Raw genomic sequence first — 22,094 nt, 5'->3', positions numbered from 1 at the left:
ATCATAAAAGAGGAGAGTTGTGTCAGATATTTAAAATATTAAAATATGAGTTTGGATTAAAACATTGACATTTTCTCAATCGTAATACAAGTGTGTCTGTGGCAGGGGGGTCCTGTCCTGTCCTGTCCCTGTCCTTTCTGCGCCCAAAGCTTCACCCAACAGACCCTTCCGGAAGCCCCTGGCAGACATGGCTGCTCTTCTCCAGTGCCCCACCTCCCCCCGGTGTAATGGACTACAAGACTTCAGAAGACTCGTTTTATTGGGTCATCAGCGCACATCAATCATTCTTGATCTTATGGTGCCATACATGGTGACCACCCTATTCCAGAATGGCCCGTGTGCCACTACAGCACATCCAGGTGGCACCGGTTCTGGACATGGTGGCAGTCCTGGCTTCCTCCTTTAACATCTTCTTACCAGCTGCTCTGCGACCCGCGAGGAAGGTGAAGATGCCATCTTTTGTTGGTGACGAATGTCTCACCTTGCTTGTGGATCCCCCCCCACGACCATTTCGAAAGCCCCTCGGGAGGGGTCCCCCAGATCTCCAGTTGAGCCCGAGGGTGCAGTGGCTCACTTCTTTTTCTTCTTTTCTTTCTTGCTTTTCCCCTCCTTGTCCTCCAGCTCTTTTTCCGCTTTCTTCTTCTCCTCCTTGAGTTCTTTGTACCTCCACTTGGGGGGCTCCAGGAAGTTTTTGTTCTTGGATTTCTTCTTTTTTTCTTTCTTCGGCGTGGGCTCTGGTGACCTGGTCACCTTGATCTCAGGTATGCAGCCCACTGGAAAGATGCTGTTGCGCCTCAGGATGCGGGTCGGGTAGAAGCCCCTGGTGCCCTGGGATGAGGTGACCGATATCATGCTGCCCCTGTGCCGGCTGTCCATATTCAGGTCAGAGCAGGATGAGCTGAAGGTTATGGAGGGGCTGCGGTGTGTCACCGTGCCACTCTCCACCTGCCTGCCTGGGTACATCTGGTAGATCTCGGGCACTGCCAGGCGCTTTTTCCCGATGGCCGGTGGACTGCTGGGGCACAGTGGCCGGCACGCGGTGCAGACGAAGGGGCTGGCCAGGCTGGTGGTCATACGGACCATGTGGTCAAGAACTCCATTGTCCTGGGGATCCTGAGGGAAGGAGATGGTGAAGGTGGAGCGCAGTTTTTCGGTAATCCTCTCCCCTCGGCTGCGGACAGACATAGCTTTCTCCACCAGACTCTTCAGGTCGGGCCATTCGGGAACGTAGCGGTCACAAAACTGCTCGGCACACGGCCGCTCCAACAGGCGGCGCAGCTTGCACAGGGTCTCAAAGCGGCCGGTGAGCAGGGCCCATTCTTTGGCCGTTTTGCCTCGGTAGTGGTCCACGGCGTTGATATCGGCACCTGCAAGGAGACAGCGAGATGCGGGGGTTTGGTTATTTCCAGAAAGTGTGAGTAGCCCCTCAGATGGCACACGGTTTTGGGGATTAGTAAGTGGGTCCACCAAGAGGAGGAACTCTGGACAGACTGGGTGGAAGAATAAGTAACTGGAGGGTGGCATGACCTTCATAAGCCTGTCAGCTCAGTAGCTCATTTACAAAAGCCACCAAAGGCGTAATATCAATGCTCACTGCCACCTGCCCCAGTGCCACCCCACTGGAACCCACCATCTACACAGGCTCCTCCTCTTCCACCACCACCACGTGGGCACACATGAACACCCAAAGCCACACATCGGCCTCTACACAGAATCCTGCAGGCAGTCTTAGCGCCCCCTGCTGGAGGAATGTGACAGGCACGCTGAGACAGGAGGGTCAGATAGAAGGGACAGCAAACTCAGTGGGGGCACAGTACTCACCCGCCATGGCCAGGGCCGCCACGCACTCATTACGCCCTTGCATGGCCGCTTTCATGAGGGCAGTGAAGCCGCGGATGTCTCGCTTTTCGATGTCCACTCCCGTGTAGAAGTTGAGAAGGTAGTTGACGATGGTGACGTGACCTGGAGGTGCAGACACAGAAACAGAGGGAGGTGGCATTAACTCAGGCTGGCTAGAGTGATGTCACTCGGTGGACACGTCGCCAACAGTGAGTCCGTCATGATGTCTGCCTTTTTGGGTCACAGGCCATTCTGCTCGCTAGTCTCCTGACTCCCACTCGGTTTGAAACAGAGTTGTGTGAAAAAGTAAAGGCACCCCACGAAATGTGCTTTGTCTTTTCTTTAGACATGTCTAAATGTGGTGACATAACAAACGTCACACCACAGTCACACGTTGTAGTCTGTTGTGAAATTGAAAATTGAAAAAGTCAGTGCACTCCACCATTAACAGCTGATACCCCTCAGATACCCCAAATTAGAATCAGGTGGAGCAAATCTGAACCTATCCTCTTATGTGGGCTCTGAAGTGTGTGTTGTCACCGTGCCGAGGCCTTCAGAACAGACGTTTCTAGAGAGGGATGTGAAGAGATTGCCAAACAATTAGACATCAACCATTCCACTGTCTGGGAGGTCATCTACAAGTGAAGGGGGCTACAAACAACATAATCAGCTTGTCCAGAGTAGACCACCATTGGGCAACATGCCCATGACACCTGAGGGGGCACCGGTTATGAAAGATAAGGGGCTGTGGACACTGAGGGGCGCCATTTCACATTGTGGTAACTAATGGGGGGGAGCTACTCCAGACCCCCCTCACTCCCCATCATCAAAGTATGAATGCGAGCAAAGGGTACAATGGGGGGGACCTGAAAATTCAAGGAATTGTCAATGTTCCTGCAATTCCCCTTCTCCCATCTCTGCTAACATTTTTCCTAGAATTCTTCCATGGTAGTAAATCTTCTTCAACTTCAGTCTCGATTTTAAAATCAAAGTCAAAGGGAGCGAGATATGGCGAATATGGGGGCATGGGGTATCGTGGGGGGGGGTTTCGGGGCAAACAACAGCCACATTGCTTTTGGTCAAAAACTCTTCAACTGACAATGCAGCGTGTGCAGGGGTGCTGCCAAGGTTCAAAATGCAGGTCTGGGTTGGCAGATGTCCCCCAGATGCTTTCCCATAGACCCCAGGTCAGTGTAACGCCATTGTTTAACAGACTATCCATGGGGCCAAAACTCTTTATGAACAAGTCCATCGATGTCGAACAGCGCAGTCATCAAATGTCCCCATTAAACTCCATAGTGTGAATCGTGGGGGGCAGGGGAACAGGGGGGGCAGCCATTAAGAAGGACTAAAGGACATTTGGGGAGGAATACAGCAGATAAGCAGAAAGACGACCCAAAGAGATTCTTCGTGGTAGAACATCAGTGAAGGAAGAGGTGAAGAGCATCAGGAATAGTAAAGGAGGGTTAAACGACACAAACAGTGAAATAACGGACCCTCTAAACTGACATTTGTCACACGTGGAGACCCTCGGAGCAGTAACAGGGGCTACTAAGGAGCTACTGAGGGAGAAACTGTAGAGAGAGAAGAGCTGCGCAGATTAAACAGGCTGACATCAAACACGTCACCAGGACCTGATCAGGTTTACCCTCAAGGTTAGCGAGGACAGATTGTAAGAGACGGCCGGGACCCCCCTGAGATGGCAGGACGGGAGAAGGCAGACGCTAGACGGCAGCTGCCCTGGAGTGTAGCACCCCGCAGGGCATCCTGGGACTTGGAGTTCGGTATCCCAATCCCTGTTGGGTGCCACCAGGGGGTGCTGTGAATGGACCTGGGGAGTCGTACATCCCTCGTAGCCCACGAGGACGGACATCCAGGATGAAGAAAATAAACTCAAGTTTTCCATCGAGCCAGTCGTGTGGCCGGAAGAGCAGAAACACTCACCGGGTCGGGCGCTATAAACACAGGACATGCTGTGAGCCCAGCCAGCGAGCCGGAGGTGTGGAGGAGATAAAGAGAGAGAAGAACTGCGCTTGGGATTTACTTGTCTATCTGTGGCTGTGGTGCTTGGGGGGCACAAGAAGAGGAAGAAGAAGAAGATTAAAACAACTTCTTGGTACTTTCACCTGCTGCCCTGAGGGTCTGTCTGTTGGGTTTAAAGAAGCAACAGTGACCTCTAGTGGCCACAAGATAGAAAACCTTGACGCGTATTATTAGGAAGTCACTGCACACCGGAGAGACTCCAAAGGGACCGGAAAATGACAAATATCATCCCGTTATGTTAAGAGGGTGACGGGCAGATCAGATCAACTAGAGGACAGTAAGATTAACGGGCATCACAGGGAAATGAATGGAAGGAATTAAGGAGAAGACTGGGCAACAGCTGGCAAGGACGGGGCAGTCAGCATGGCGTCAGATGAGGGAGGTCGTGTTTTACTAACAGGCTGGAATTCTATGAAGGGGACGATCAGAGAGGAGCAGATGAGATTATTGATCTGGACTGTCAAAGCATTTGATGATGTGCCACATGAGAGGGTGGGCATCAAACTAACAGAAGTGGGAGCTCAGGGTGTGGAGTGTAGAATTGGCTCAGACACAGGAAGCAGAGGGTGATATTTAGTCAGAATTGGGTGACGTTAAGAGTGGTGACCAGCAGGGGGCAGTGTGGGGGTCCCCGTTATTTTGTAAAATCTATAAATGATTTAGATAGGAATATAAAGAACAAGCTGGTTAAGCAGGCAGATGATGCCAAGATAAGGGGATTGGCAGATAAGAAGGATGTGGACCGCAGACAGGCTTTGGGCAGATTTGTGGATGATGAAATTGAATGTCAGTAAATGTAAAGAATTACACATAGGAAGTCAAAATGTGAGGTGTGAATACACAATGGGGGTCTGAAAATCGAGAGACCACCTGATGAGTAGGATTTAAGAGTCGTAGCAGACTCTAAGCTATCGATTTCCAGACAAGCCATTAAGAAGGCTAACATACTGTCAGGTTATATAGCGCCTTGACGTGTGGAGTACAAGTCACAGAAGCTTTATAACACACTGGTGAGGCCTCATCTGGAGTCCTGGGGTCAGTTTATGACTCCATAAAGAAACAGCAGCACTGGAGAAAGTCCAGAGAAGAGCTACGAGGCTGATTGAGGGTACAGGGGGTGAGTTATGAGGAAAGATTACAGGATTTAGTAGTCATAGTGGACTCTAAGCTATCCACTACCAGTCAGTGTTCAGAAGGCTAACAGAATATCAGGTTATATAGCGCCTTGACATGTGGAGTACAAGTCACAGGAGGTTCTAGTGAGGCCTCATCTGGAGTCCTGGGGTCAGTTGATGACTCCATAAAGACACAGCAGCACTGGAGAAGGTCCTGAGAAGAACGACGAGGCTGATGGAGGGCCCGATGCCTCTGGGCTGACTGTGGGCACGTGACACCTAGTGGCATATTTCAGAATGGCGTCCTATTCCCGCCCTGCTGACCGATTCCAGACATTTTTGGGTCCCCTCTTGTGTAATATGATAAGGAGAGCTTCGTTAAAGGAGTTATTAATTTTAAAATGGATGTAAGCCATAACAAGAACGCTGTGTCACATGAGCAGTCACAAGCGACCACATGACCTGCTCATCAGAAAAGGGGACAAACAGGAATTAGTGGAGGTGACTGGGAGAAGAAACGCTAAGAGTGAAAAAGAAGTCAAACTGGAGAAATCAGTCCATCCCATCTTTCATGAAGTAAATCTGTGAAGCCAGGAGTGAAAATGGAAGGCGAGAAGCCCAACATGAATACAAGCGAGCCGCTGGTCTCTTTATGTCTGCCACACTTGGATAACACGTGGATTCTTGGGCCGACCTATAAACCCATCACGACGGTGTCTGATGTCACAAACTCCGCAAACTGGGAAGCGCAAACTGATCTGGGGGATCACAAGAATGGCGGTGAACACAAAAAAACAAAATAGTGCTCAGAATACACAGAAATATTTTTAAACCTAATGAAAGGGACAAAAAAAAATCTAAAACAGTTCTGCAACCTCAAATACTTACCACTTGATGCCCACCACAATGCCATAAAGATGCCAAGGCAGAAAAGTGGCAAAATGGAGGCAACTATATCAACAAAAGTAAGGGCACAAAATGACACTGCGGTGACATCAACATAATAATGAAAGAATTGAAATGACAAGAGCCCAGCCTTTGTGACAGTGGCATTGTGCCTAATTAACAAAGAGATGACACCAGACAGGGTGGCCATGAACTAAGATGTCCTCGGATGTAGTAAATTTCTGTTCCCCTCCTTTACAGAAATCCTTCTCACATCTCCGCCCGACTCAGGTGACTTACCCGCCTGGGCAGCGATCATCAGGGCTGTGTTGCCATCGTTGTCCTGGTGGTTGACGTTCACAAAGGGACATCGGCTTAGTTCGGTGACAATGTCCTTAAAGCCTTTGTAGCACGCGACCATGAGGCCATTCTGTATGGAAAGAAGATAAGCTGAGGTGACGACAAGCTGGGCCGTGTCTGTCACTTGTGTCACCTGAGCGGCTCTGGTCACTCTTTGTCTGGAATCTTCTAGCTACTCCATATATGACTCTGTTGCTGTTCTGTATATGTAGTATATATCTATAGTATATATTGTACAGTTTATGTATATATAATTTTATATATAGCATATATAGTACGGTATATATATACGTTTTTGGCATAGATACATTTTTATAGGGGCACAGATGAAAAACAAACTGTAATCATAAATGGGTTTGTGAGAGCAGCCAATAGGAAAATGTAAAATCCAGAAGGAGTGACAGCAATGTTTAGCTGCAGTGTGGCAAATGAAAACCTCCACTAGTCGACACGTCACACCAGCAAATCTAAAGCTGCCTGCAGTGGAGGTCCTGGTGGTCCCACTCATTCCTGAGCTGCAGGTCCCTAAAGCCAAGTACCGTGACGTGACATGCTCTAACCCAGCGTCTCTTAACTTTTTTGGTGCTGCCACCCGGATTTTCTTCTTTCTTTCTTTCTTAGCTATGCTACCCTTCTAAGATGGGCTGAAATCTAAGCAATCAATGTAGACTTTGGCATTAACATTTGCAGTGCACCATCTGTTGGAATGTGTTTTGTAATGTGTGCAGTCAACAAATGGCGCATCACAAACATTAACACTGCTTTAACAAATCCCATACTAAATGACGCATACCAGAGACATATGCACTGTATTGGTCCAATAGATGGCACATCACAAACATTTTTAGTAATCAAATGTATTAGTATGAAACTTGTTGACCAGAAGGTTCCCTAGCACTAGTCAAACTGTGTTTCCCACTGGTGATTACTACACACATTCAGGAATTGTTTGGTCCCGGTGCCCTGATCTGTGCCTCAGCACAATTTCATCATGGATGGCTACAGAGAGTTCCTTGGACTTCATAGCTTGTTTTTTGTCCTGACATGCAATTTGAATTGTGGGACCTTCTATGAAAAGGGAGATGTGTTCGGTCAATCCATCTTCTTCACCCACGTCCCTATACTTTGAACATTTTACCCTTTAATCTGCATTTCCTTAAGCTGAAAAGGTTCAGCTCCTTCAGTCTCTCCTCATACGTCATATCTCTTTATCAGCCCTGCTTGCTCTCCTCTGGACATTCTTAAGCATCACGATGTCTTTTTTTATAAATATGGAGACCAAAACTGAACACAGACCTCCAGTGAATCCTCACTATTGTATTATAAGGACAACCTCCCATGACTTGTACTCTGTGCATAGGGGGCGCTATATGGCTAACATCCTACTAGCCTCCTGCTCCTTTCAGTCTTTTCTCCTTAGTTGCTCTCCATGGTGCTGAATCAGCCTTTTTACGTCTCCTCTGGACTTTCTCTATTGCTGCTATGTCCTTTACTGTAACATGGAGAGCAACTCTATCTCTCTATCTATTATATAGTGCCTTACATCTATCTATCTATCTATCTATCTATCTATCTATCTATCTATCTATCTATCTATCTATCTATCTATCTATCTATCATATAGCGCCATTTATGTCTATCTACATAGCCAGCTGTGGGTCATTCTCCCTGCCACACAAACGTGGCACATTTCGGTAAAATGGAACACATCAGCTACCCTTCCATTGACGTCCAGCTCCATGGCATCTTCGGGTGGCACTTCTCTCTGCAGCCTCTCCCGCAGTGCCTTTGCATCATTCTGGGCACAAGCCTGGTAAATCGTATCCACCGCCACTCTGTTCTTGTTGCCTTCCGGCTCATAGTCAGGGTACACCGAGTCATCGGAGAGGATGCTGATGTTGTCCGAGTCCCAGTTGGTGGTCTCCGAGCTCTCGGCACAGTCCTCCTCCTCCTCGCACCCCCACTCCTCATTGGAGTCATTTCTGTCTGTCATGCGGCTCTTCTCAGGTGGGCAGAGGTCATGCAGGTCAGACGAGGGGCCACAGCATCGCCCACTGTTGGAGCAAAACAGCAATGGTGGTTAGTGAGTAAGACTTAGCCTCAGTTCTACAGTTCTGACCAAGAAAATGTCAGCAGATATTTACGATGAGATGTTTTTTGTAAATATCCCGAAGTTCATCGCCATGAAATCAAACCTGTAACACCACTGGAGACCAAAGCACTAAATCTATCACCAGGGTTGGATTTAACGTCCAACAGTCCATGTGCTTAATGAGATGGCCAGAATGTGTGCTGCTCATCCAAACAGCGATGCTCAGGTGCATTAATAGGACATCAAACACAAGCTAACACCTCCAGCAGATGAGACCACCTCTGCTACCCACCTAAGATGAGTTAAAATCAAGAGAATCAATGGAGGTGTTGTGACTGGGAGTCCCAAGCACTAAACAGTTCACAAAAATGTCCACTAGAGGGGGATATCCTGCCAAACCCTGGCCTTTCATTACCAACGAACCGCCAGGAACTTTGGGAGACCCTCAGGATTTATTGGGCAGTTCCTCACAGTGAGGGCTCCTCTTCTTGGGGGACCACCCACAAAACATGGAATGTCCCAGAGGCAGCTGACATACATAAACAAAATGAAAAACAAAGAAACAAAAATGAAGAATGCACATAATTAAAAAAAGTAATATTAACATAAATGAAACAATCACAAATGAACAAGACAGACATAAATCCTTTATTTGAACCCCAGCCTGGGGGGTGAAGTCTGGCATATATATATATATATATATATCTGCTGTGGTATATAGCGGGATGGATAATGGATATATATATATATATTTGAAATATAAGAATAGACCTTAGCATCAACTTCTGCAGTGCACCATCTGTTGGAATGGAGAGATTCACTCTCCAGGATCACCGAGGTATGTAATACCACAACAGGCTGAGAAAGCAGAACTAGCGCTGGTCACATCCTACTCTGTGCCCTCCTCAGTGCTAAGAACACACCCAGGGAATGACAGCTGACTCCGCCCCTTCTGGTCCACCGCCAATAAGTCTCAAGGCAGAAGGTGCCATCCTGTGATCAGAGCATCCTGCTAGATGGGTCTCTGTCCTTGTATGCTGCCATCAAAGAGCATATCGTTTAAGCCCTAAGAGGCGACTTGACTTTGTTTTTGTTTATTCATCTCCTTCGCAGAACGTCTGTGTGTTTGCAGTTTGAGGAAAAGCCAAGATTTGGCTCCCCAAGATTTACTCCCTACAACTTGTCGTTCCTAAATCAGCTACTGTATGTTTTAAAGCAGGTAGCAATAAAATTGCGCTGTAGTTGTCATTCCAACAGATGGCACATTACATGTTTCTGATGTGCCATCTGTTAGAATGACAACTGCAATGCTTTTTATTACTACAAATGATTGTGATGCGCCATCTGTTAGAATAACAAATACAATGCATACAATATGTCTCTGTTAGCTGCTATTTGGCGTGAGATATGTTAAAGCAGTGTTACTGTTTGTGATGTTTTGTATGTGTGTGTCTCTCTTATGTGCCAATTGGTGTGGGAGTCATAAAGATGTGCCATCTGGTGGAATGACAAATGTAATACATTGTATTGATGCTAATGTTTGTTATATGCCATCTGTTGGAGTGCCAGAGACCTAGCATTTGGATGGACACACAGACACAGAAACACTTGTCCACATGGTGGCGCTCTTGGTTGTGTTCTTAGGCCACTGCTGACCCCCCAAACTATGACTATTTCACGATGCTCAGTACTAAGGTCATCATCACAACTCTGGTGAGTCTCACTAACAAGAATGAGGAGGCGGCAGACGTGGAGGAGGTGGTGCGTCTCGCTGACTGGTGCAACAAGCAACGAGTGTGGAGCTTACGTGTTCTCCTTGTGTTCATGTGGATGGTCCAGTGTCCTCCCACAGTCCACAGACAGTCAGGTGGGCCAGATTGGCATCGTTAGGTTAGCCCGTGTGGGTGTGTGGGTGTGTGTGTGTGTGTGTTCACCTCGTGATGGGCTGCTATCCTGTCTAACCGTTCTTACTGCCCCATGTGCCCCATCACTCTTCTCAGGATATCTCAGGTGTGTTTAGAAAATGGATGGATGGAAGAATTGATGGATGGATGGATGGATGGAAGAACTGATGGATGGATGGATGGATGAATTGATGGATGGATGGAAGAACTGATGGATGGATGGATGGATGAATTGATGGATGGATGGATGGATGGATGGAAGGATGGATGAATGAATTGATGGATGGATGAATTGATAGATGGATGGATGGATTGACGGATGGATGGTTGATTGGATGGATGAATGAATGGATGGATGGATTTATGAATGAATTAATGGATGGATAGATGGATGGATGGATGGATGGATGAATTGATAGATGGATGGATGGATGGATTGACGGATGGATGGTTGATTGGATGGATGAATGAATGGATGGATGGATGGATTGATGGATGGATGAATGGATAGGTTGATGGATGGATGGATGGAAGAATTGATGGATGGATGGATGGATTGATTGATGGAAGAATTGATGGATGGATGAAGTGATGGATGGATGAATTGATTGATGGATGGATGGATGGATGGATGAATGAATTGATTGATGGATAGATGAATGAATTGATGGATGGGTGAATTGATGGATAGATGGATGAATTGATGGATGGATGAATAGATGGATGGATGGTTGGATAAACTGATGGATGCGTGGATGGATATATGGATGGATGAATTGATAGATGGATGGATTTATGAATGAATTAATGGATGGATGGATGGATGGATGGATGGGTGGCCGTGAATAAAATAAATGTCCGAACTGAGTGAACACATGGAATGAATGCTAACATGAAGTCTGTGGAGTTGAGAGGCGTTGAGCCTGAAGGCCTTTAGCCCACCTGGATGGACCCCTTTGGCCTCAGCTGTAGCTAAGGGTGCCCAGCTGACCCTGAAATCAGAACGACGCCACTGGTGCTCCATTTGCAATGCTGAGAGGGTCTATGGTGGGAAGCAACTGCACAGGACATTTGGAGTGACACGGTGAGAAGCTTAGCGACAGGAAATAATAAGCAATGGAGGGGCAGCTTTAAGACCCTTCTCCTGTTCTTTATTGTGTTCTATAGTTTTATTTCGTTTTGGGACCTTTTGGTTTTATTTTGGTTGGGTTCACATCTTCATCAGAGGGCAAGGGTCCAGCTGCAGACTCTCTTTCAGTGCCAGGCCTCAGGGTTTTCTTCATTCCTTTCCCTTCAGCTGCTTTCTAAATTGCTCACCATCCCCAGGGAGCCATCAGATTAGGCGTCTCCTTATTTGGTTATTTGACCTTTAGTCGCAGTGCTGTGTTTTTTTTTTTTTTTTATTATTATTATTTGTTAATTTTTTCCCTGATGTCTCCTTTATTCAGTTCTGACCCAGCCCATCACACCACCCCTTTATAATTTCCCCACGTGGGCTTCTTAAATCCCATCGTGCGACAGGCGGCAGGTTCCTCTCCGGCTCCTTAGTCCAGGCGGCTGTTTTAATTAACGCGGCACGACTATTTATTTTATTTTATTTTATTTATATTATTTGTTATTTTTTTTTCCACTCATCGCACGAGGAGTGCCAAATCCGAGAGGAATTTCTCCTCAGAAGTGACTTCAAATGGAAATCTTAAAAGGCTCTCGGCGCCGCTCACTTTGATGTCCTGTTTGTCAGGCGCGAGAGAGCAGATGTGTCTGATACGACAGAACGAAAACGCGATGACCGGTGAGTCCACGCGCCAGTAGTTCCTACCGCCGTGCCACCAACTTTTAAGTGTGCGCCGCCTGGCGGTTAGACGCCCTGTGACACATTGTGCAACTTTTCCAGCCTTCATTGACATGAACTTACCGAGTCGTAGCGCCCTCTTGTGGCCGCCAGTCATGTGATTTGAAAGCAACAGCAAAATGAAGCAGGCGTAGGAGCGACTCGTGTGTCCGGGAGCTGACGAGCACTGAGCACTTGGTCATAAATACAACCAGGGACGTGCGGTCAGGACAGGCGACATCATGAAAAGTAAGAAAACTAATAAAGATAACATAAAATAAACGTCTCCACTGGTCTATGCTGTAAATTTGTTTTCTCTATTATTCCAATGGTTTTGATCATTTTTACAGTCAAAATCGGTGAATTGGTGTATCTCCTGTTCAAATACAGCGGAGAAACGCGAGGGGCGGCAGCGACAAGTCTTCCCTCACTTCGGACTGCGCGCTCCCTCACACACGGGGTTGATGTGTGCAATTGACGCATGCGTGTTGTTGTCTCTCAGTATGTCGCCAATATAAGGTTTGCAGACACATTTATTATACACCCTGACTTTCTACAGTCTGACTAATATCTTTAATGAATGTGTGTGACATATTTAGTGTTGCTGATCGGATATAAAACCGCAGTGAAAAGACACAAGATGAGTAAGGCAGACAGTACCGCGCCGACCTGAAGGGGGCGCATGTGAGCCCAACAGACGCTCGTTGCTGCTGTTCTTCGACGCAGAGGCGCCGATAAGTCAGCGAGATTAGAAAGTCACGTGCACTGTAGAGCGCCGTTTATTTTTATTTATTGTTCCGGCTGACTGCCAAAATGGAAGATTAAGATTTTTAAAGCTAAAGGAAAATAAGGAGGACTTTTACAAGAAAATGACGGAGATTTTCGTGGAGAAGGATAGGCGCGTGGACTTCATGTATAACTGAAGGTAAGACCATAAACAAAAATGAGAGTAGACTCATTTAAAAAAAACTATTTAAAAACTAGATTTTGACCCTAAATAAAATATTCTTTCTTGTTATCCTTTTGTTGAACAGTCTGTATTCAAATTGATGAAAGCGTCAGAATTAAAAGCTTTTAAAAACAACTAAATATTTCAATTAAGGTCAAAATTGTAATCCGTTTTTGTACACCACTCTATTCTTTCATTTGTATTCAATGAGTGTGAATTGTGAAATTGCAACGGCAAGTTTAGATAAGGTGACCAGAATTTTTTGGGCCAATCCGGGGACAAGAGGGGGTGGGAGGGGCTAGAGGAGCGTAGAATATACAGATCACGAGTAGGGACTCTAAACACTACAGAGTACAAAGCGAAAGCTTATCACGTGATTTCTCGCCAAAGTTGCTGGGTGTGGTAAAGCATGACCTCCGTCAAAACACCGCGCACGCGCGCCAAGTTCAAATTATCGTGGTGATGAGATACATTCAAAAAAGTGAACCAGCTGAAACCGGGGACGAAATCTTAAACCGGGGACATGTTTCTGAGTGGGGACAGTTGTCCGAAAAAGTGGACTGTCCCCGGAAAACGGGGGCGGATGGTCACGTCAGTTTAGAGCACGTGTCGGGTGAGGAGCAAATGCGCGCTCTCCGCTCTCTTTCTCTCTCTCTCTCTCTCCACTCTTTCTCTCTCTCTCTCTCCGTTCTTTCTCAGCCAAACATGCGCCTCATCTGTGTGTGTAAAGAATGAGATGAGATATGAAACATAACCAGTAGTCAACGTGCCAACTGAATAGTCAATAAGCGACTCTTTGGGGTTCATAGGTTTGTAAATCGGACTCAGACGGAGTCACCAGCCATCAACCTTACCGCACGTCACTAAGTATAACGCATACAAGGCGGTGATGAGGAGTAAGGAGCGCGGGGGCTTTGGACCTTACAAATAAAAGAGAGGCTCTCGTGGCTCACATCACGTGTTTTATGGACCGCAGTATAGCGGAATAAAGAAAACCAGGGCCAAGATGGAGGCAGCACAGCTTCGCACTTTATCGGCTGTCAGCAAAAGGAGCGAGTGCGCGATCATTTGGAAAGGTGAAACTGTGCCGGAAAGTCACTACAGAGTCACGTCATTTGGTTCGCGCTGAGAATAGAAGTCGTGTAGTCTGACACCCCCGGGTACCAAGGTGAGAAACGTCAGCAGCCCCAGAGACTTGAAGTCATGCTCACTGTGGAGACGAGACCCTAATTTACTGTATGTCGGACATACGGGGGGTGTGTGTGTTGATTTCTCGGACCTCTCAAAGTGATAACAGCAAACCGTAAAGCTGCAGCCCTGAAAGCACGAACGTAAAGCGCAGTATAAAGAGCACACTGGTAAGGAACAATACAACACTGGACAGCCCATTGGATGGACCAATCAGGACCCGGGAATTGTGGCCCCGCCCTCGTGAGCCTGTCAAAGCTCTAAATAGTTGAAGTTGTTTGATTCAGAGTTGGTCGCTCCGTTAGGGGACAGAGGTGGCCACCAAGGCCACCGTCACTTCGTGTTTGCTGAGGCAGTTTATGGAACTTAAGGGTCATGTGCTGCAGGCACTCAGGGGTTTCCATTTATGTATTGTAACTCAAGAGGGTGCACACTCGAGAATCTCTGCACAATGTCACATTATGGGCACCAAGGGGTGCCATTTTGGTAAGCCAAGGGGTGCTTGCTTCAGACACTGAGGGGGGAATCGCCATCCTCACTGTCTAATAATGCTGAAAGTCTGCTGTTGCTCAAGTGGCACTTACTCCTGACCTCAATGCCAAACCTTTGGACACCAAGGGCCACCATGTTGGTAACTCCATTGCTTGGACACCAAGGGGGTGTCCTAAGGCTCCATATGGGCTTTGACCAGCTCTGGTTAGGTAACATTCTTGTGTGCCTAATGGGCCCCTGGTTGACCTGCCTGAAACACTGATTTGAGCCAAGCAGGGAATTTTTGCCGGGGATCCTGGGCCCCTGGAAGTCCAAAGGGAATGGAAGAGTGCCACTCATGCCTGCAGGAGAACTGAGGAGTCTGGGCAAAAGTCTCATGCTGCCCTTGTACCCTTCCGGGATGCACATTTTGGGATCAGGAGTAGGAAATTTTCTGGACTGGAAGCACGGGGCTTGGGGGTGTCTGCAGGGGTCCGAGGCTTTGAGATGTATGGCTGTTAGGGTGAAACCAATCCCCTTCTCGACCTCCTATGCCACAAGGCCTTGGGTATTAGGAGTGGGTGAGTTGCTACCACAATGCCACAAAGGCCTGGGGACATGAAGACACAATTTGTACCTCATTCTCTGTGTATTTTAACAAATGCGTGTTTTTCTGTGTAGCAGGCCTGTATCTGGAAACTCGTATAATCTGGTATACTTTTTTATTGATAAAATGCATTGCATTTGTCATTCCATCAGATCACACATCACTTACTTTAGCACTGCTTTTACGAATCCCATACCGAAAGGCAAATAACCGACACATATGCATTGCATTTGTATTTCCAACAGATGGCACATCAGAAATATTTTTAGTGATAAACTGCATTGCATTTGTCATTCCAACAGATGGCGCATCACAAATATTTTTAGTGCTAAAATGCATTGCATTCGTCATTCCAACAGATGGCGCATCACAAATATTTTTAGTGATAAACTGCATTGCATTCCTCATTCTAACAGATGGTGCATCCCAAACATGTGAAGTAATAAAATGCATTGCATTCGTCATTCCACCAGATCATACGTCACTTACATAGCACTGCTTTTATGAATCCCATACCAAATGGCATATAACTGACACATATGTATTGCATTTGCAATTCTATCAAAAGGCGCATCACAAATATTTTTAGTGCTAAAATGCATTGCATTCGTCATTCCAACAGATGGCGCATCACAAATATTTTTAGTGATAAACTGCATTGCATTCGTCATTCCAACAGATGGCGCATCACACATATTTTTAGTGCTAAAATGCATTGCATTCGTCATTTCAACAGATGGAGCATCACAAATATTTTTAGTAATAAAATGTATTGCATTCGTCATTCTAACACACGGTGCATCACAAACATGTGAAGTAATAAAATGCATTGCATTCGTCATTCCGACAGATCATACATCACTTACATAGCACTGCTTTTATGAATCCCATACCAAATGGCATATAACTGACACATACTGTATGTATTGCATTTGCAATTCTATCAAAAGGCACAGCACAAACATTTTTAGTGATAAAATGCATTGCATTCGTCATTCCGACAGATGGCGCATCACAAACATGAACACTGCTCCTACAAATCCCATATCAAATGGCCATAACAGAGACATATGAATTGCATTAGCTCTTCTAGCTTTGCAACTTCCACAAGGGCAACTTCCACCAATCTGAATTTGTGCTCAGTGATTTGGCTGCAGTGGATGTTTAAAAGCCCGCTTATACTTATCGCCGCCACAAGGGACCGCTAGGGTGTGCGTGTGATGTAACATTAGGAAGTTTTTCTTCACACAGAGAGGTGCAGACACTTGGAATAAGTGAGCAATGTAATGTGGTGGACAGGAGGACTTTAGTGACCTTCAGATCTTGTCTTGATGTTATTTTGGAGGAATTGAGCGGACCAGACTGGTGGTCTTTGGTGCGCTGAGTGGCCCTTTGTCGTCTGGATTATTCTAACATTCTTATATTTGCACCCATAGACTTGTGTCTGTGAGGGGATGTCTGCTGTGACGCCCCCTACTGGTCAGACGATGTATTTATCTGTTTTATAGACACCTTATCCTGTCTCTCTGTCCAACATTTGATTCAGAAGCAAGCAGGAACAGAGTGATGACAGAGTGGGCTTTCAAAGGACTCCCTGACTCTTCAGAGATTTTAACTTAAAACGTTTTAATAACTAAGCCATTGTGTGCAGCAGCTGTTTGTCTTGAACGGACCCTGGGTTCGGTCACACTGGGATTTTACTTACAGCCCACACACAGCTGGGGTCCTTATTGACAAATCGGCGGAACTCCACATGTGCTGGTCCTGCTCTCTTCTATCGAGCGCCGCGTGTTGAAATGAAAAGTCATCAATATTAAAAAAGGCGCTTGTTGGATCTACCATATAAGATGATGACACTTACAGTCATTTAATTGAAAATCGTCGTTCTGGTATTAAACAAATGTGTAGGTCTGACGTTCTCGTCTTCGGTTATTACAAGAAGAGTCTTCTGAAAAAAGATAAACTTAATAAAACGCCTCCATTTAATCAGATAAAGTCACCCATTTAATCCAAATGTGAAGATCTAATGTGCAGCTCTCTTTACCAGTCATAAAGTAGAACTAATTAATAAAATAATTCATATTTTATATATGTATGTATATCTACTGTATACACAGGGCTCAAGAAAATGAAGGGGACCCTTAAATCAAACATCAGATCTCGATGAACGAAATATTTGAGTGTTGAATCTTCGCTGAGTAACGCGCTGGAATTCACGGAGACGCAACGACGGTCGATGGAAACCAAAATCACCGAACCACTGCGGGCAAAACCAAAAACTGAAATGCCAGGCTGACCCAAGTCGTGTGAATTTTATGACGGCACCTCAGTATGGCCCACCATCTATGGACGCCCGACAATATCTCCTGATGAGGTGGTGGGCTGCAGACCACCATGGGTGAGCTCAACAAGTGAAGTCCCAGAGGTGCTTAGCTGGCATCAGGTGGCATCGATGCTTTCGTCATTCAGGTGCTGCCTACACACTCTGGCCACATGAGGCCGGGCATTGTCCTGCCCCAGGAGGAGCCCAGCTGTGCCCACTGCACCAGCCTAAGGCCTGACATTGGCTCTGAGGATTTCATCCTGGTACCTAACAGCAGTCTGGGTGCTGTCACCTAGGAAGTGGAGGTCTGTATGACCCTCCCAAAGATATGCCCACCCAGACCATCACTGACCCACCGCCAATCCGGTTCATGCAGGATGATATTGCAGGCTGCCTAACGTTCACCACGGCGTCTCCAGAGTCTGTCACATCCATCATGTGTATTCATTGTGACCCTGGTGTCATCAGTGAAGAGAACGGGGTGCCAATGGCGGAGCTGCCAATTGTGGTATTCTCTGGCGAAAGCCACTCGAACTACATGGTGATGGGCTGTGAGTACAAGACCCACTAGAGGATGGCGGGCCCTCATGCCACCCTCTTGGAGTCGGTGACAGTTTGGTCAGAAACAAGCACCCGGTAGCCAGCTGGTGGAGACTTTATAGGGCTCTGGTGGTGCCCCTCCTGTCCCTCCTCACACGAAGGAGCAGACCCCAGTCCTGCTGTGAGGCTGTGCAGCTCTCCTCATGTAACAGCCCAACTCCTGGTGTCTCCTCCATGCTCTTGAGAATATGCTGGGTGACACAGATGGCACATATAGGCGTGCCACCCTGGAGGAGCTGTGCCACCTGAATCAACGGCAGGGAGCGCCTCATGATACCAGAAGTGACAAGGACACGAGCAAAATGCAGAACGAGGAGAGAAGAATCAGACAGGAAGGATAAGGAGAGGGCAACTGTCTGTGACCACCACTCCCTTTATGGGGTGTCCTGCTGTGGCCACCCCAGGTCACCTGTTGTCACTGTCATTTGTGTCAAGTGGACACATTGATGTCCCTGAGGCCTCACTGACTTAGACTGTGATGTTTAAGTGGTCCCCTCATTCACCCCTTGCTAGCTTATATAGCGCCTTGCATTGGTGCTCGCTGTCTATAAAATCTCCCCATTGCCTTGCTAGCTGATAAAGCAGATGGATTGATTGATTGATTGATTGATTGATTGATTGTTCTGTCGAGGCAGCCTCCCTCCACATAGTAACACACTCCAATCCACAAAAGGCAGCCACTTAAATAACCAACTTCACCTAAAAATTAAACAAAAACGTCACGTAGCCCCCCGTGCCTGTAGTACATGGTGGATCATCGCTCTGCCAGATTAGAGAAGGCCGGCACCCCTAAAGCCCCCTTTATAACTGTGCGCTGCTGTCTGATTGGACCTGTAGAAATGCGGGGAGGTCTTTCCTGAGCTAAGAGGGTCCCAGATGTAAAAGATCATCTACTCGCAGGGCTGACGTTTGTATCCAAGGTGACTTACATCCTTCTGACGTCCTTTGGTTTTCTTTCTAATTGGCAGGTGAAACGACCAGTTAGCTGGGTTAAGACCCCCTGCATGTCTAGTTCCTTCACCCACCTTTATGAATATCTTGTTGCTTATCGCATGTTTACTTTATGAGAGCCAATCGTTTCCATTTCTTTTGTTTTTCCAGATGGAGCCCAGGCAGGTGAAGTGACTCACTCAGGGGCACACAAATGGTGTCAGCGGTGGGATTTGAAATCACAGCCTCAGGGATCAAAGCTTTAACTGCTGCACCACACGGCCCAGACAGACAGATAGAAGTCAACTGAACTATTGAATATATTCATAGTTATAAAGGCTGACACCGTTATGCAACACAACTAACTAACATTTAAGATATGCTGACGGGGGCACTTGTGTCAGCGGTGGGATTTGAACCCCCAACCTCAGAGATCAAAGCTTTAACTGCTACACCACACAGCGCAGACAGACAGATAAAAGTGAAATGAACTTTATAGTTAATTGTAAGGCCAACGCCATTATGAAGCACATCTAACGACACGTAGGACAGGCTCATTGGTGTCAGCAGTGGGATCTGAACCCCCAACCTCAGGGCTTGAAGTGCAAAGCTTTAGCCACTACACCACCATGTGTGTCCAAGCAGATGAGCTAGATCGATAAGGGGAGTCGGGGGCACCTGGGCATTTCAATGAGGCACTCTCCTCATCTCTCTATATAGCGCCTTTCATTGCTCATCATGCTTTGTATGTTGGAAATGATGGTGGGGGGGGTCAAAGTGTGAGGGTCTTTCTGGCTCCCAGTTGAGCTCACACATGCCCTTCTTGCTCTGTTCCTTTAGTAATGGATGTGCGTTTGGTCTTTTTTGTGGGTACACCCTACCCATCTTGTGAGTTATTATTACGTCTTATTATTTAGCCACTCCTGTCTCCAAAGCGACTGCTGATATGTGAGAGACACAATCGGTTCCATCTCTTTTCTTTCTGCAGATGGAGCCCAGGCAGGTGAAGTGACCTGCTCAGAGTCACACAAATGGTGTCAGTAGTGGGATTTGAACTCACAGCCCCGGAATTTGGGGTCCTAAACCTTGACTGCTACACCAAACGGCCCAGACAGACAGACAGAAATGAACCGAAGTACAGTAATCCCTCGCTATATCATGTTTTGTAGTTTTTAAATCTTCTAGAAAGGGGTGGGGGACAGGGGGGGGTGGTGGTCACAGGGGTCACAGTGTCATTCAGGCTCCCATTAGAGCTCACACATGCCCACCTCTTTGCATGCATTTGGTCTTTTTTGTGGGCACATCTTGTGAGTTGGTGAGGTACATCGATTTATTCATTATTATTATTGTTACGTCTTCTTCTTATTCTTCTTCTTATTCTTATTATTATTATTACGTCTTATTATTATTCTTATTTTTATTATTATTATTATTATTATTATTACATCTTATTATTATTACGTCTTATTATTATTATTATTATTATTTTATTATTACATCTTATTATTATTACTTCTTATTATTATTATTATTTTTATTATTATTACGTCTTATTATTATTATTATTATTATTATTATTATTATTACTTCTTCTTCTTATTATTATTATTATTACGTCTTCTCCTTCTTATTATTATTACGTCTTCTTCTTCTTATTATTATTATTACGTCTTATTATTATTATTATTATTATTACATCTTCTTATTATTATTATTATTATTTAGCCACTCCTGTCTCCATAGTGACTTATGATATCTGACAGACACAATCAGTTCCATCTCTTTTCTTTTTGCAGATGGAGCCCAGACAGGTGAAGTAACCTGCTCAGAGTCACACAAATGGTGTCAGCAGTGGGATTTGAACTCACAGCCTCAGGATTTGAGGTCCAGAGCTTTAACTGCTACACCACACGGCCCAGACAGACAGATAGAAATGAACTGAAGTATATAATATATTCATAATTATAAGGCTGACACCACTAACAGCATTTAGGACATCCTCAGGGGTGCCCTTGTGTCAGCAGTGGGATTTGAACCCACTCCTTCTCCACTCCCAGTGAACTGTATGCTATACACTTAATTATAAGGCTGACACCATTATGAAACACATCTAATGACATGTAGGACAGGCTCATTGGTGTCAGAAGTGAGATTTGAACCCAAAAATCCTCAGCGATCAAAGCCTTAACTGCTACGCCACTCGGCCTGTCAAGGTCACCTGGCTGACACGTTTATCCAAGGTGACTTACAAGTGAGAGTTTCCACTCCTTTTGTCTTCTTTGCCATTGGAGCCCAGGCAGGTGAAGCGAGTTGCTCAGGGTCACACTGTGTCAGATTTGAACCCACCATCATAGGGCTTGAAATCCAAAGCCTTAACTGCTACACCACACCTGCTTATGTGTCTTACCGGCTCTCTCACGTCTATGTCTCTATTATATAGCGCCTTTCGTCTCTATCTCTCGCTGCCCATCTAGGCGGTGTGGCACGCTGGTTACGGCTCTGCACTTTATAGCCCAAGGTTGTGTGGTTTGATCCCACTGCTGCCACCACTGGGTGACTCTGAGCAGGTCATTTCACCTGTCTGGGCTCCAATTGGAAAAACAGAAGGAATGGAACTGATTGACTCTCGTAAATGCAAAACAATACATTCAAAAAGTTGGATGAGGGGACTAGAAATGGGGTTGGGGGGAGATAGGGGGTCTTAACTGACCTAACTGATCCTCTAACGCTAATCCTAGGTGGTCGGAGGTGAACTCACAGAAGCCACTGAAGCTCTCTGGATGCCCACGGTCATACAAAAGGTGGGCAGCCGTACAGGTAAGGCAGACCACCTCCGAATGTGACGTTGGCAGTTACGTCTTGAGACTTCAGACCCTTAGGGTTGGGGATTCAAATCCCACTACTGACACCTGTGTGACCCCAAGCAGGTCACTTCACCTGCCTGCATTCCACTTGGA

General features: G+C 46.3%; 1 protein-coding gene across 1 annotated transcript; it reads right to left on the bottom strand.

The window, feature by feature from the left end:
- Positions 1-279: 279 nt before the first annotated feature.
- LOC120524834 (ankyrin repeat domain-containing protein 33B-like) lies at positions 280-8,192 on the bottom strand. The gene is made up of 4 exons (XM_039746613.1): positions 7,960-8,192; positions 6,183-6,312; positions 1,822-1,962; positions 280-1,367 (listed from the first exon to the last, which is right to left on the bottom strand). Exons 1-4 carry the CDS (start codon positions 7,981-7,983, stop codon positions 571-573), a joined length of 1,092 nt encoding a protein of 363 aa, XP_039602547.1. The 5' UTR covers positions 7,984-8,192; the 3' UTR covers positions 280-570.
- Between the last annotated feature and the right edge of the window lie 13,902 nt (positions 8,193-22,094).

Source organism: Polypterus senegalus, chromosome 3, assembly GCF_016835505.1.
Source record: "Polypterus senegalus isolate Bchr_013 chromosome 3, ASM1683550v1, whole genome shotgun sequence".
Lineage (NCBI taxonomy): Eukaryota > Metazoa > Chordata > Cladistia > Polypteriformes > Polypteridae > Polypterus > Polypterus senegalus.
The sequence above is the reverse complement of the archived record's forward strand: the minus strand, read 5'-3'. Positions and strand labels throughout refer to the sequence as shown.

Coding starts and splice junctions, on each gene's coding strand:
- LOC120524834 (XM_039746613.1), bottom strand. CDS start 7,983: ATGGAGCTGGACGTCAATGGAAGG. Junction 6,313..7,959: donor AGCTGGACGTCAATGGAAGG/GTAGCTGATGTG, acceptor CTTTCCATACAG/AATGGCCTCATGGTCGCGTG. Junction 1,963..6,182: donor GATGATCGCTGCCCAGGCGG/GTAAGTCACCTG, acceptor CTGCACCTCCAG/GTCACGTCACCATCGTCAAC.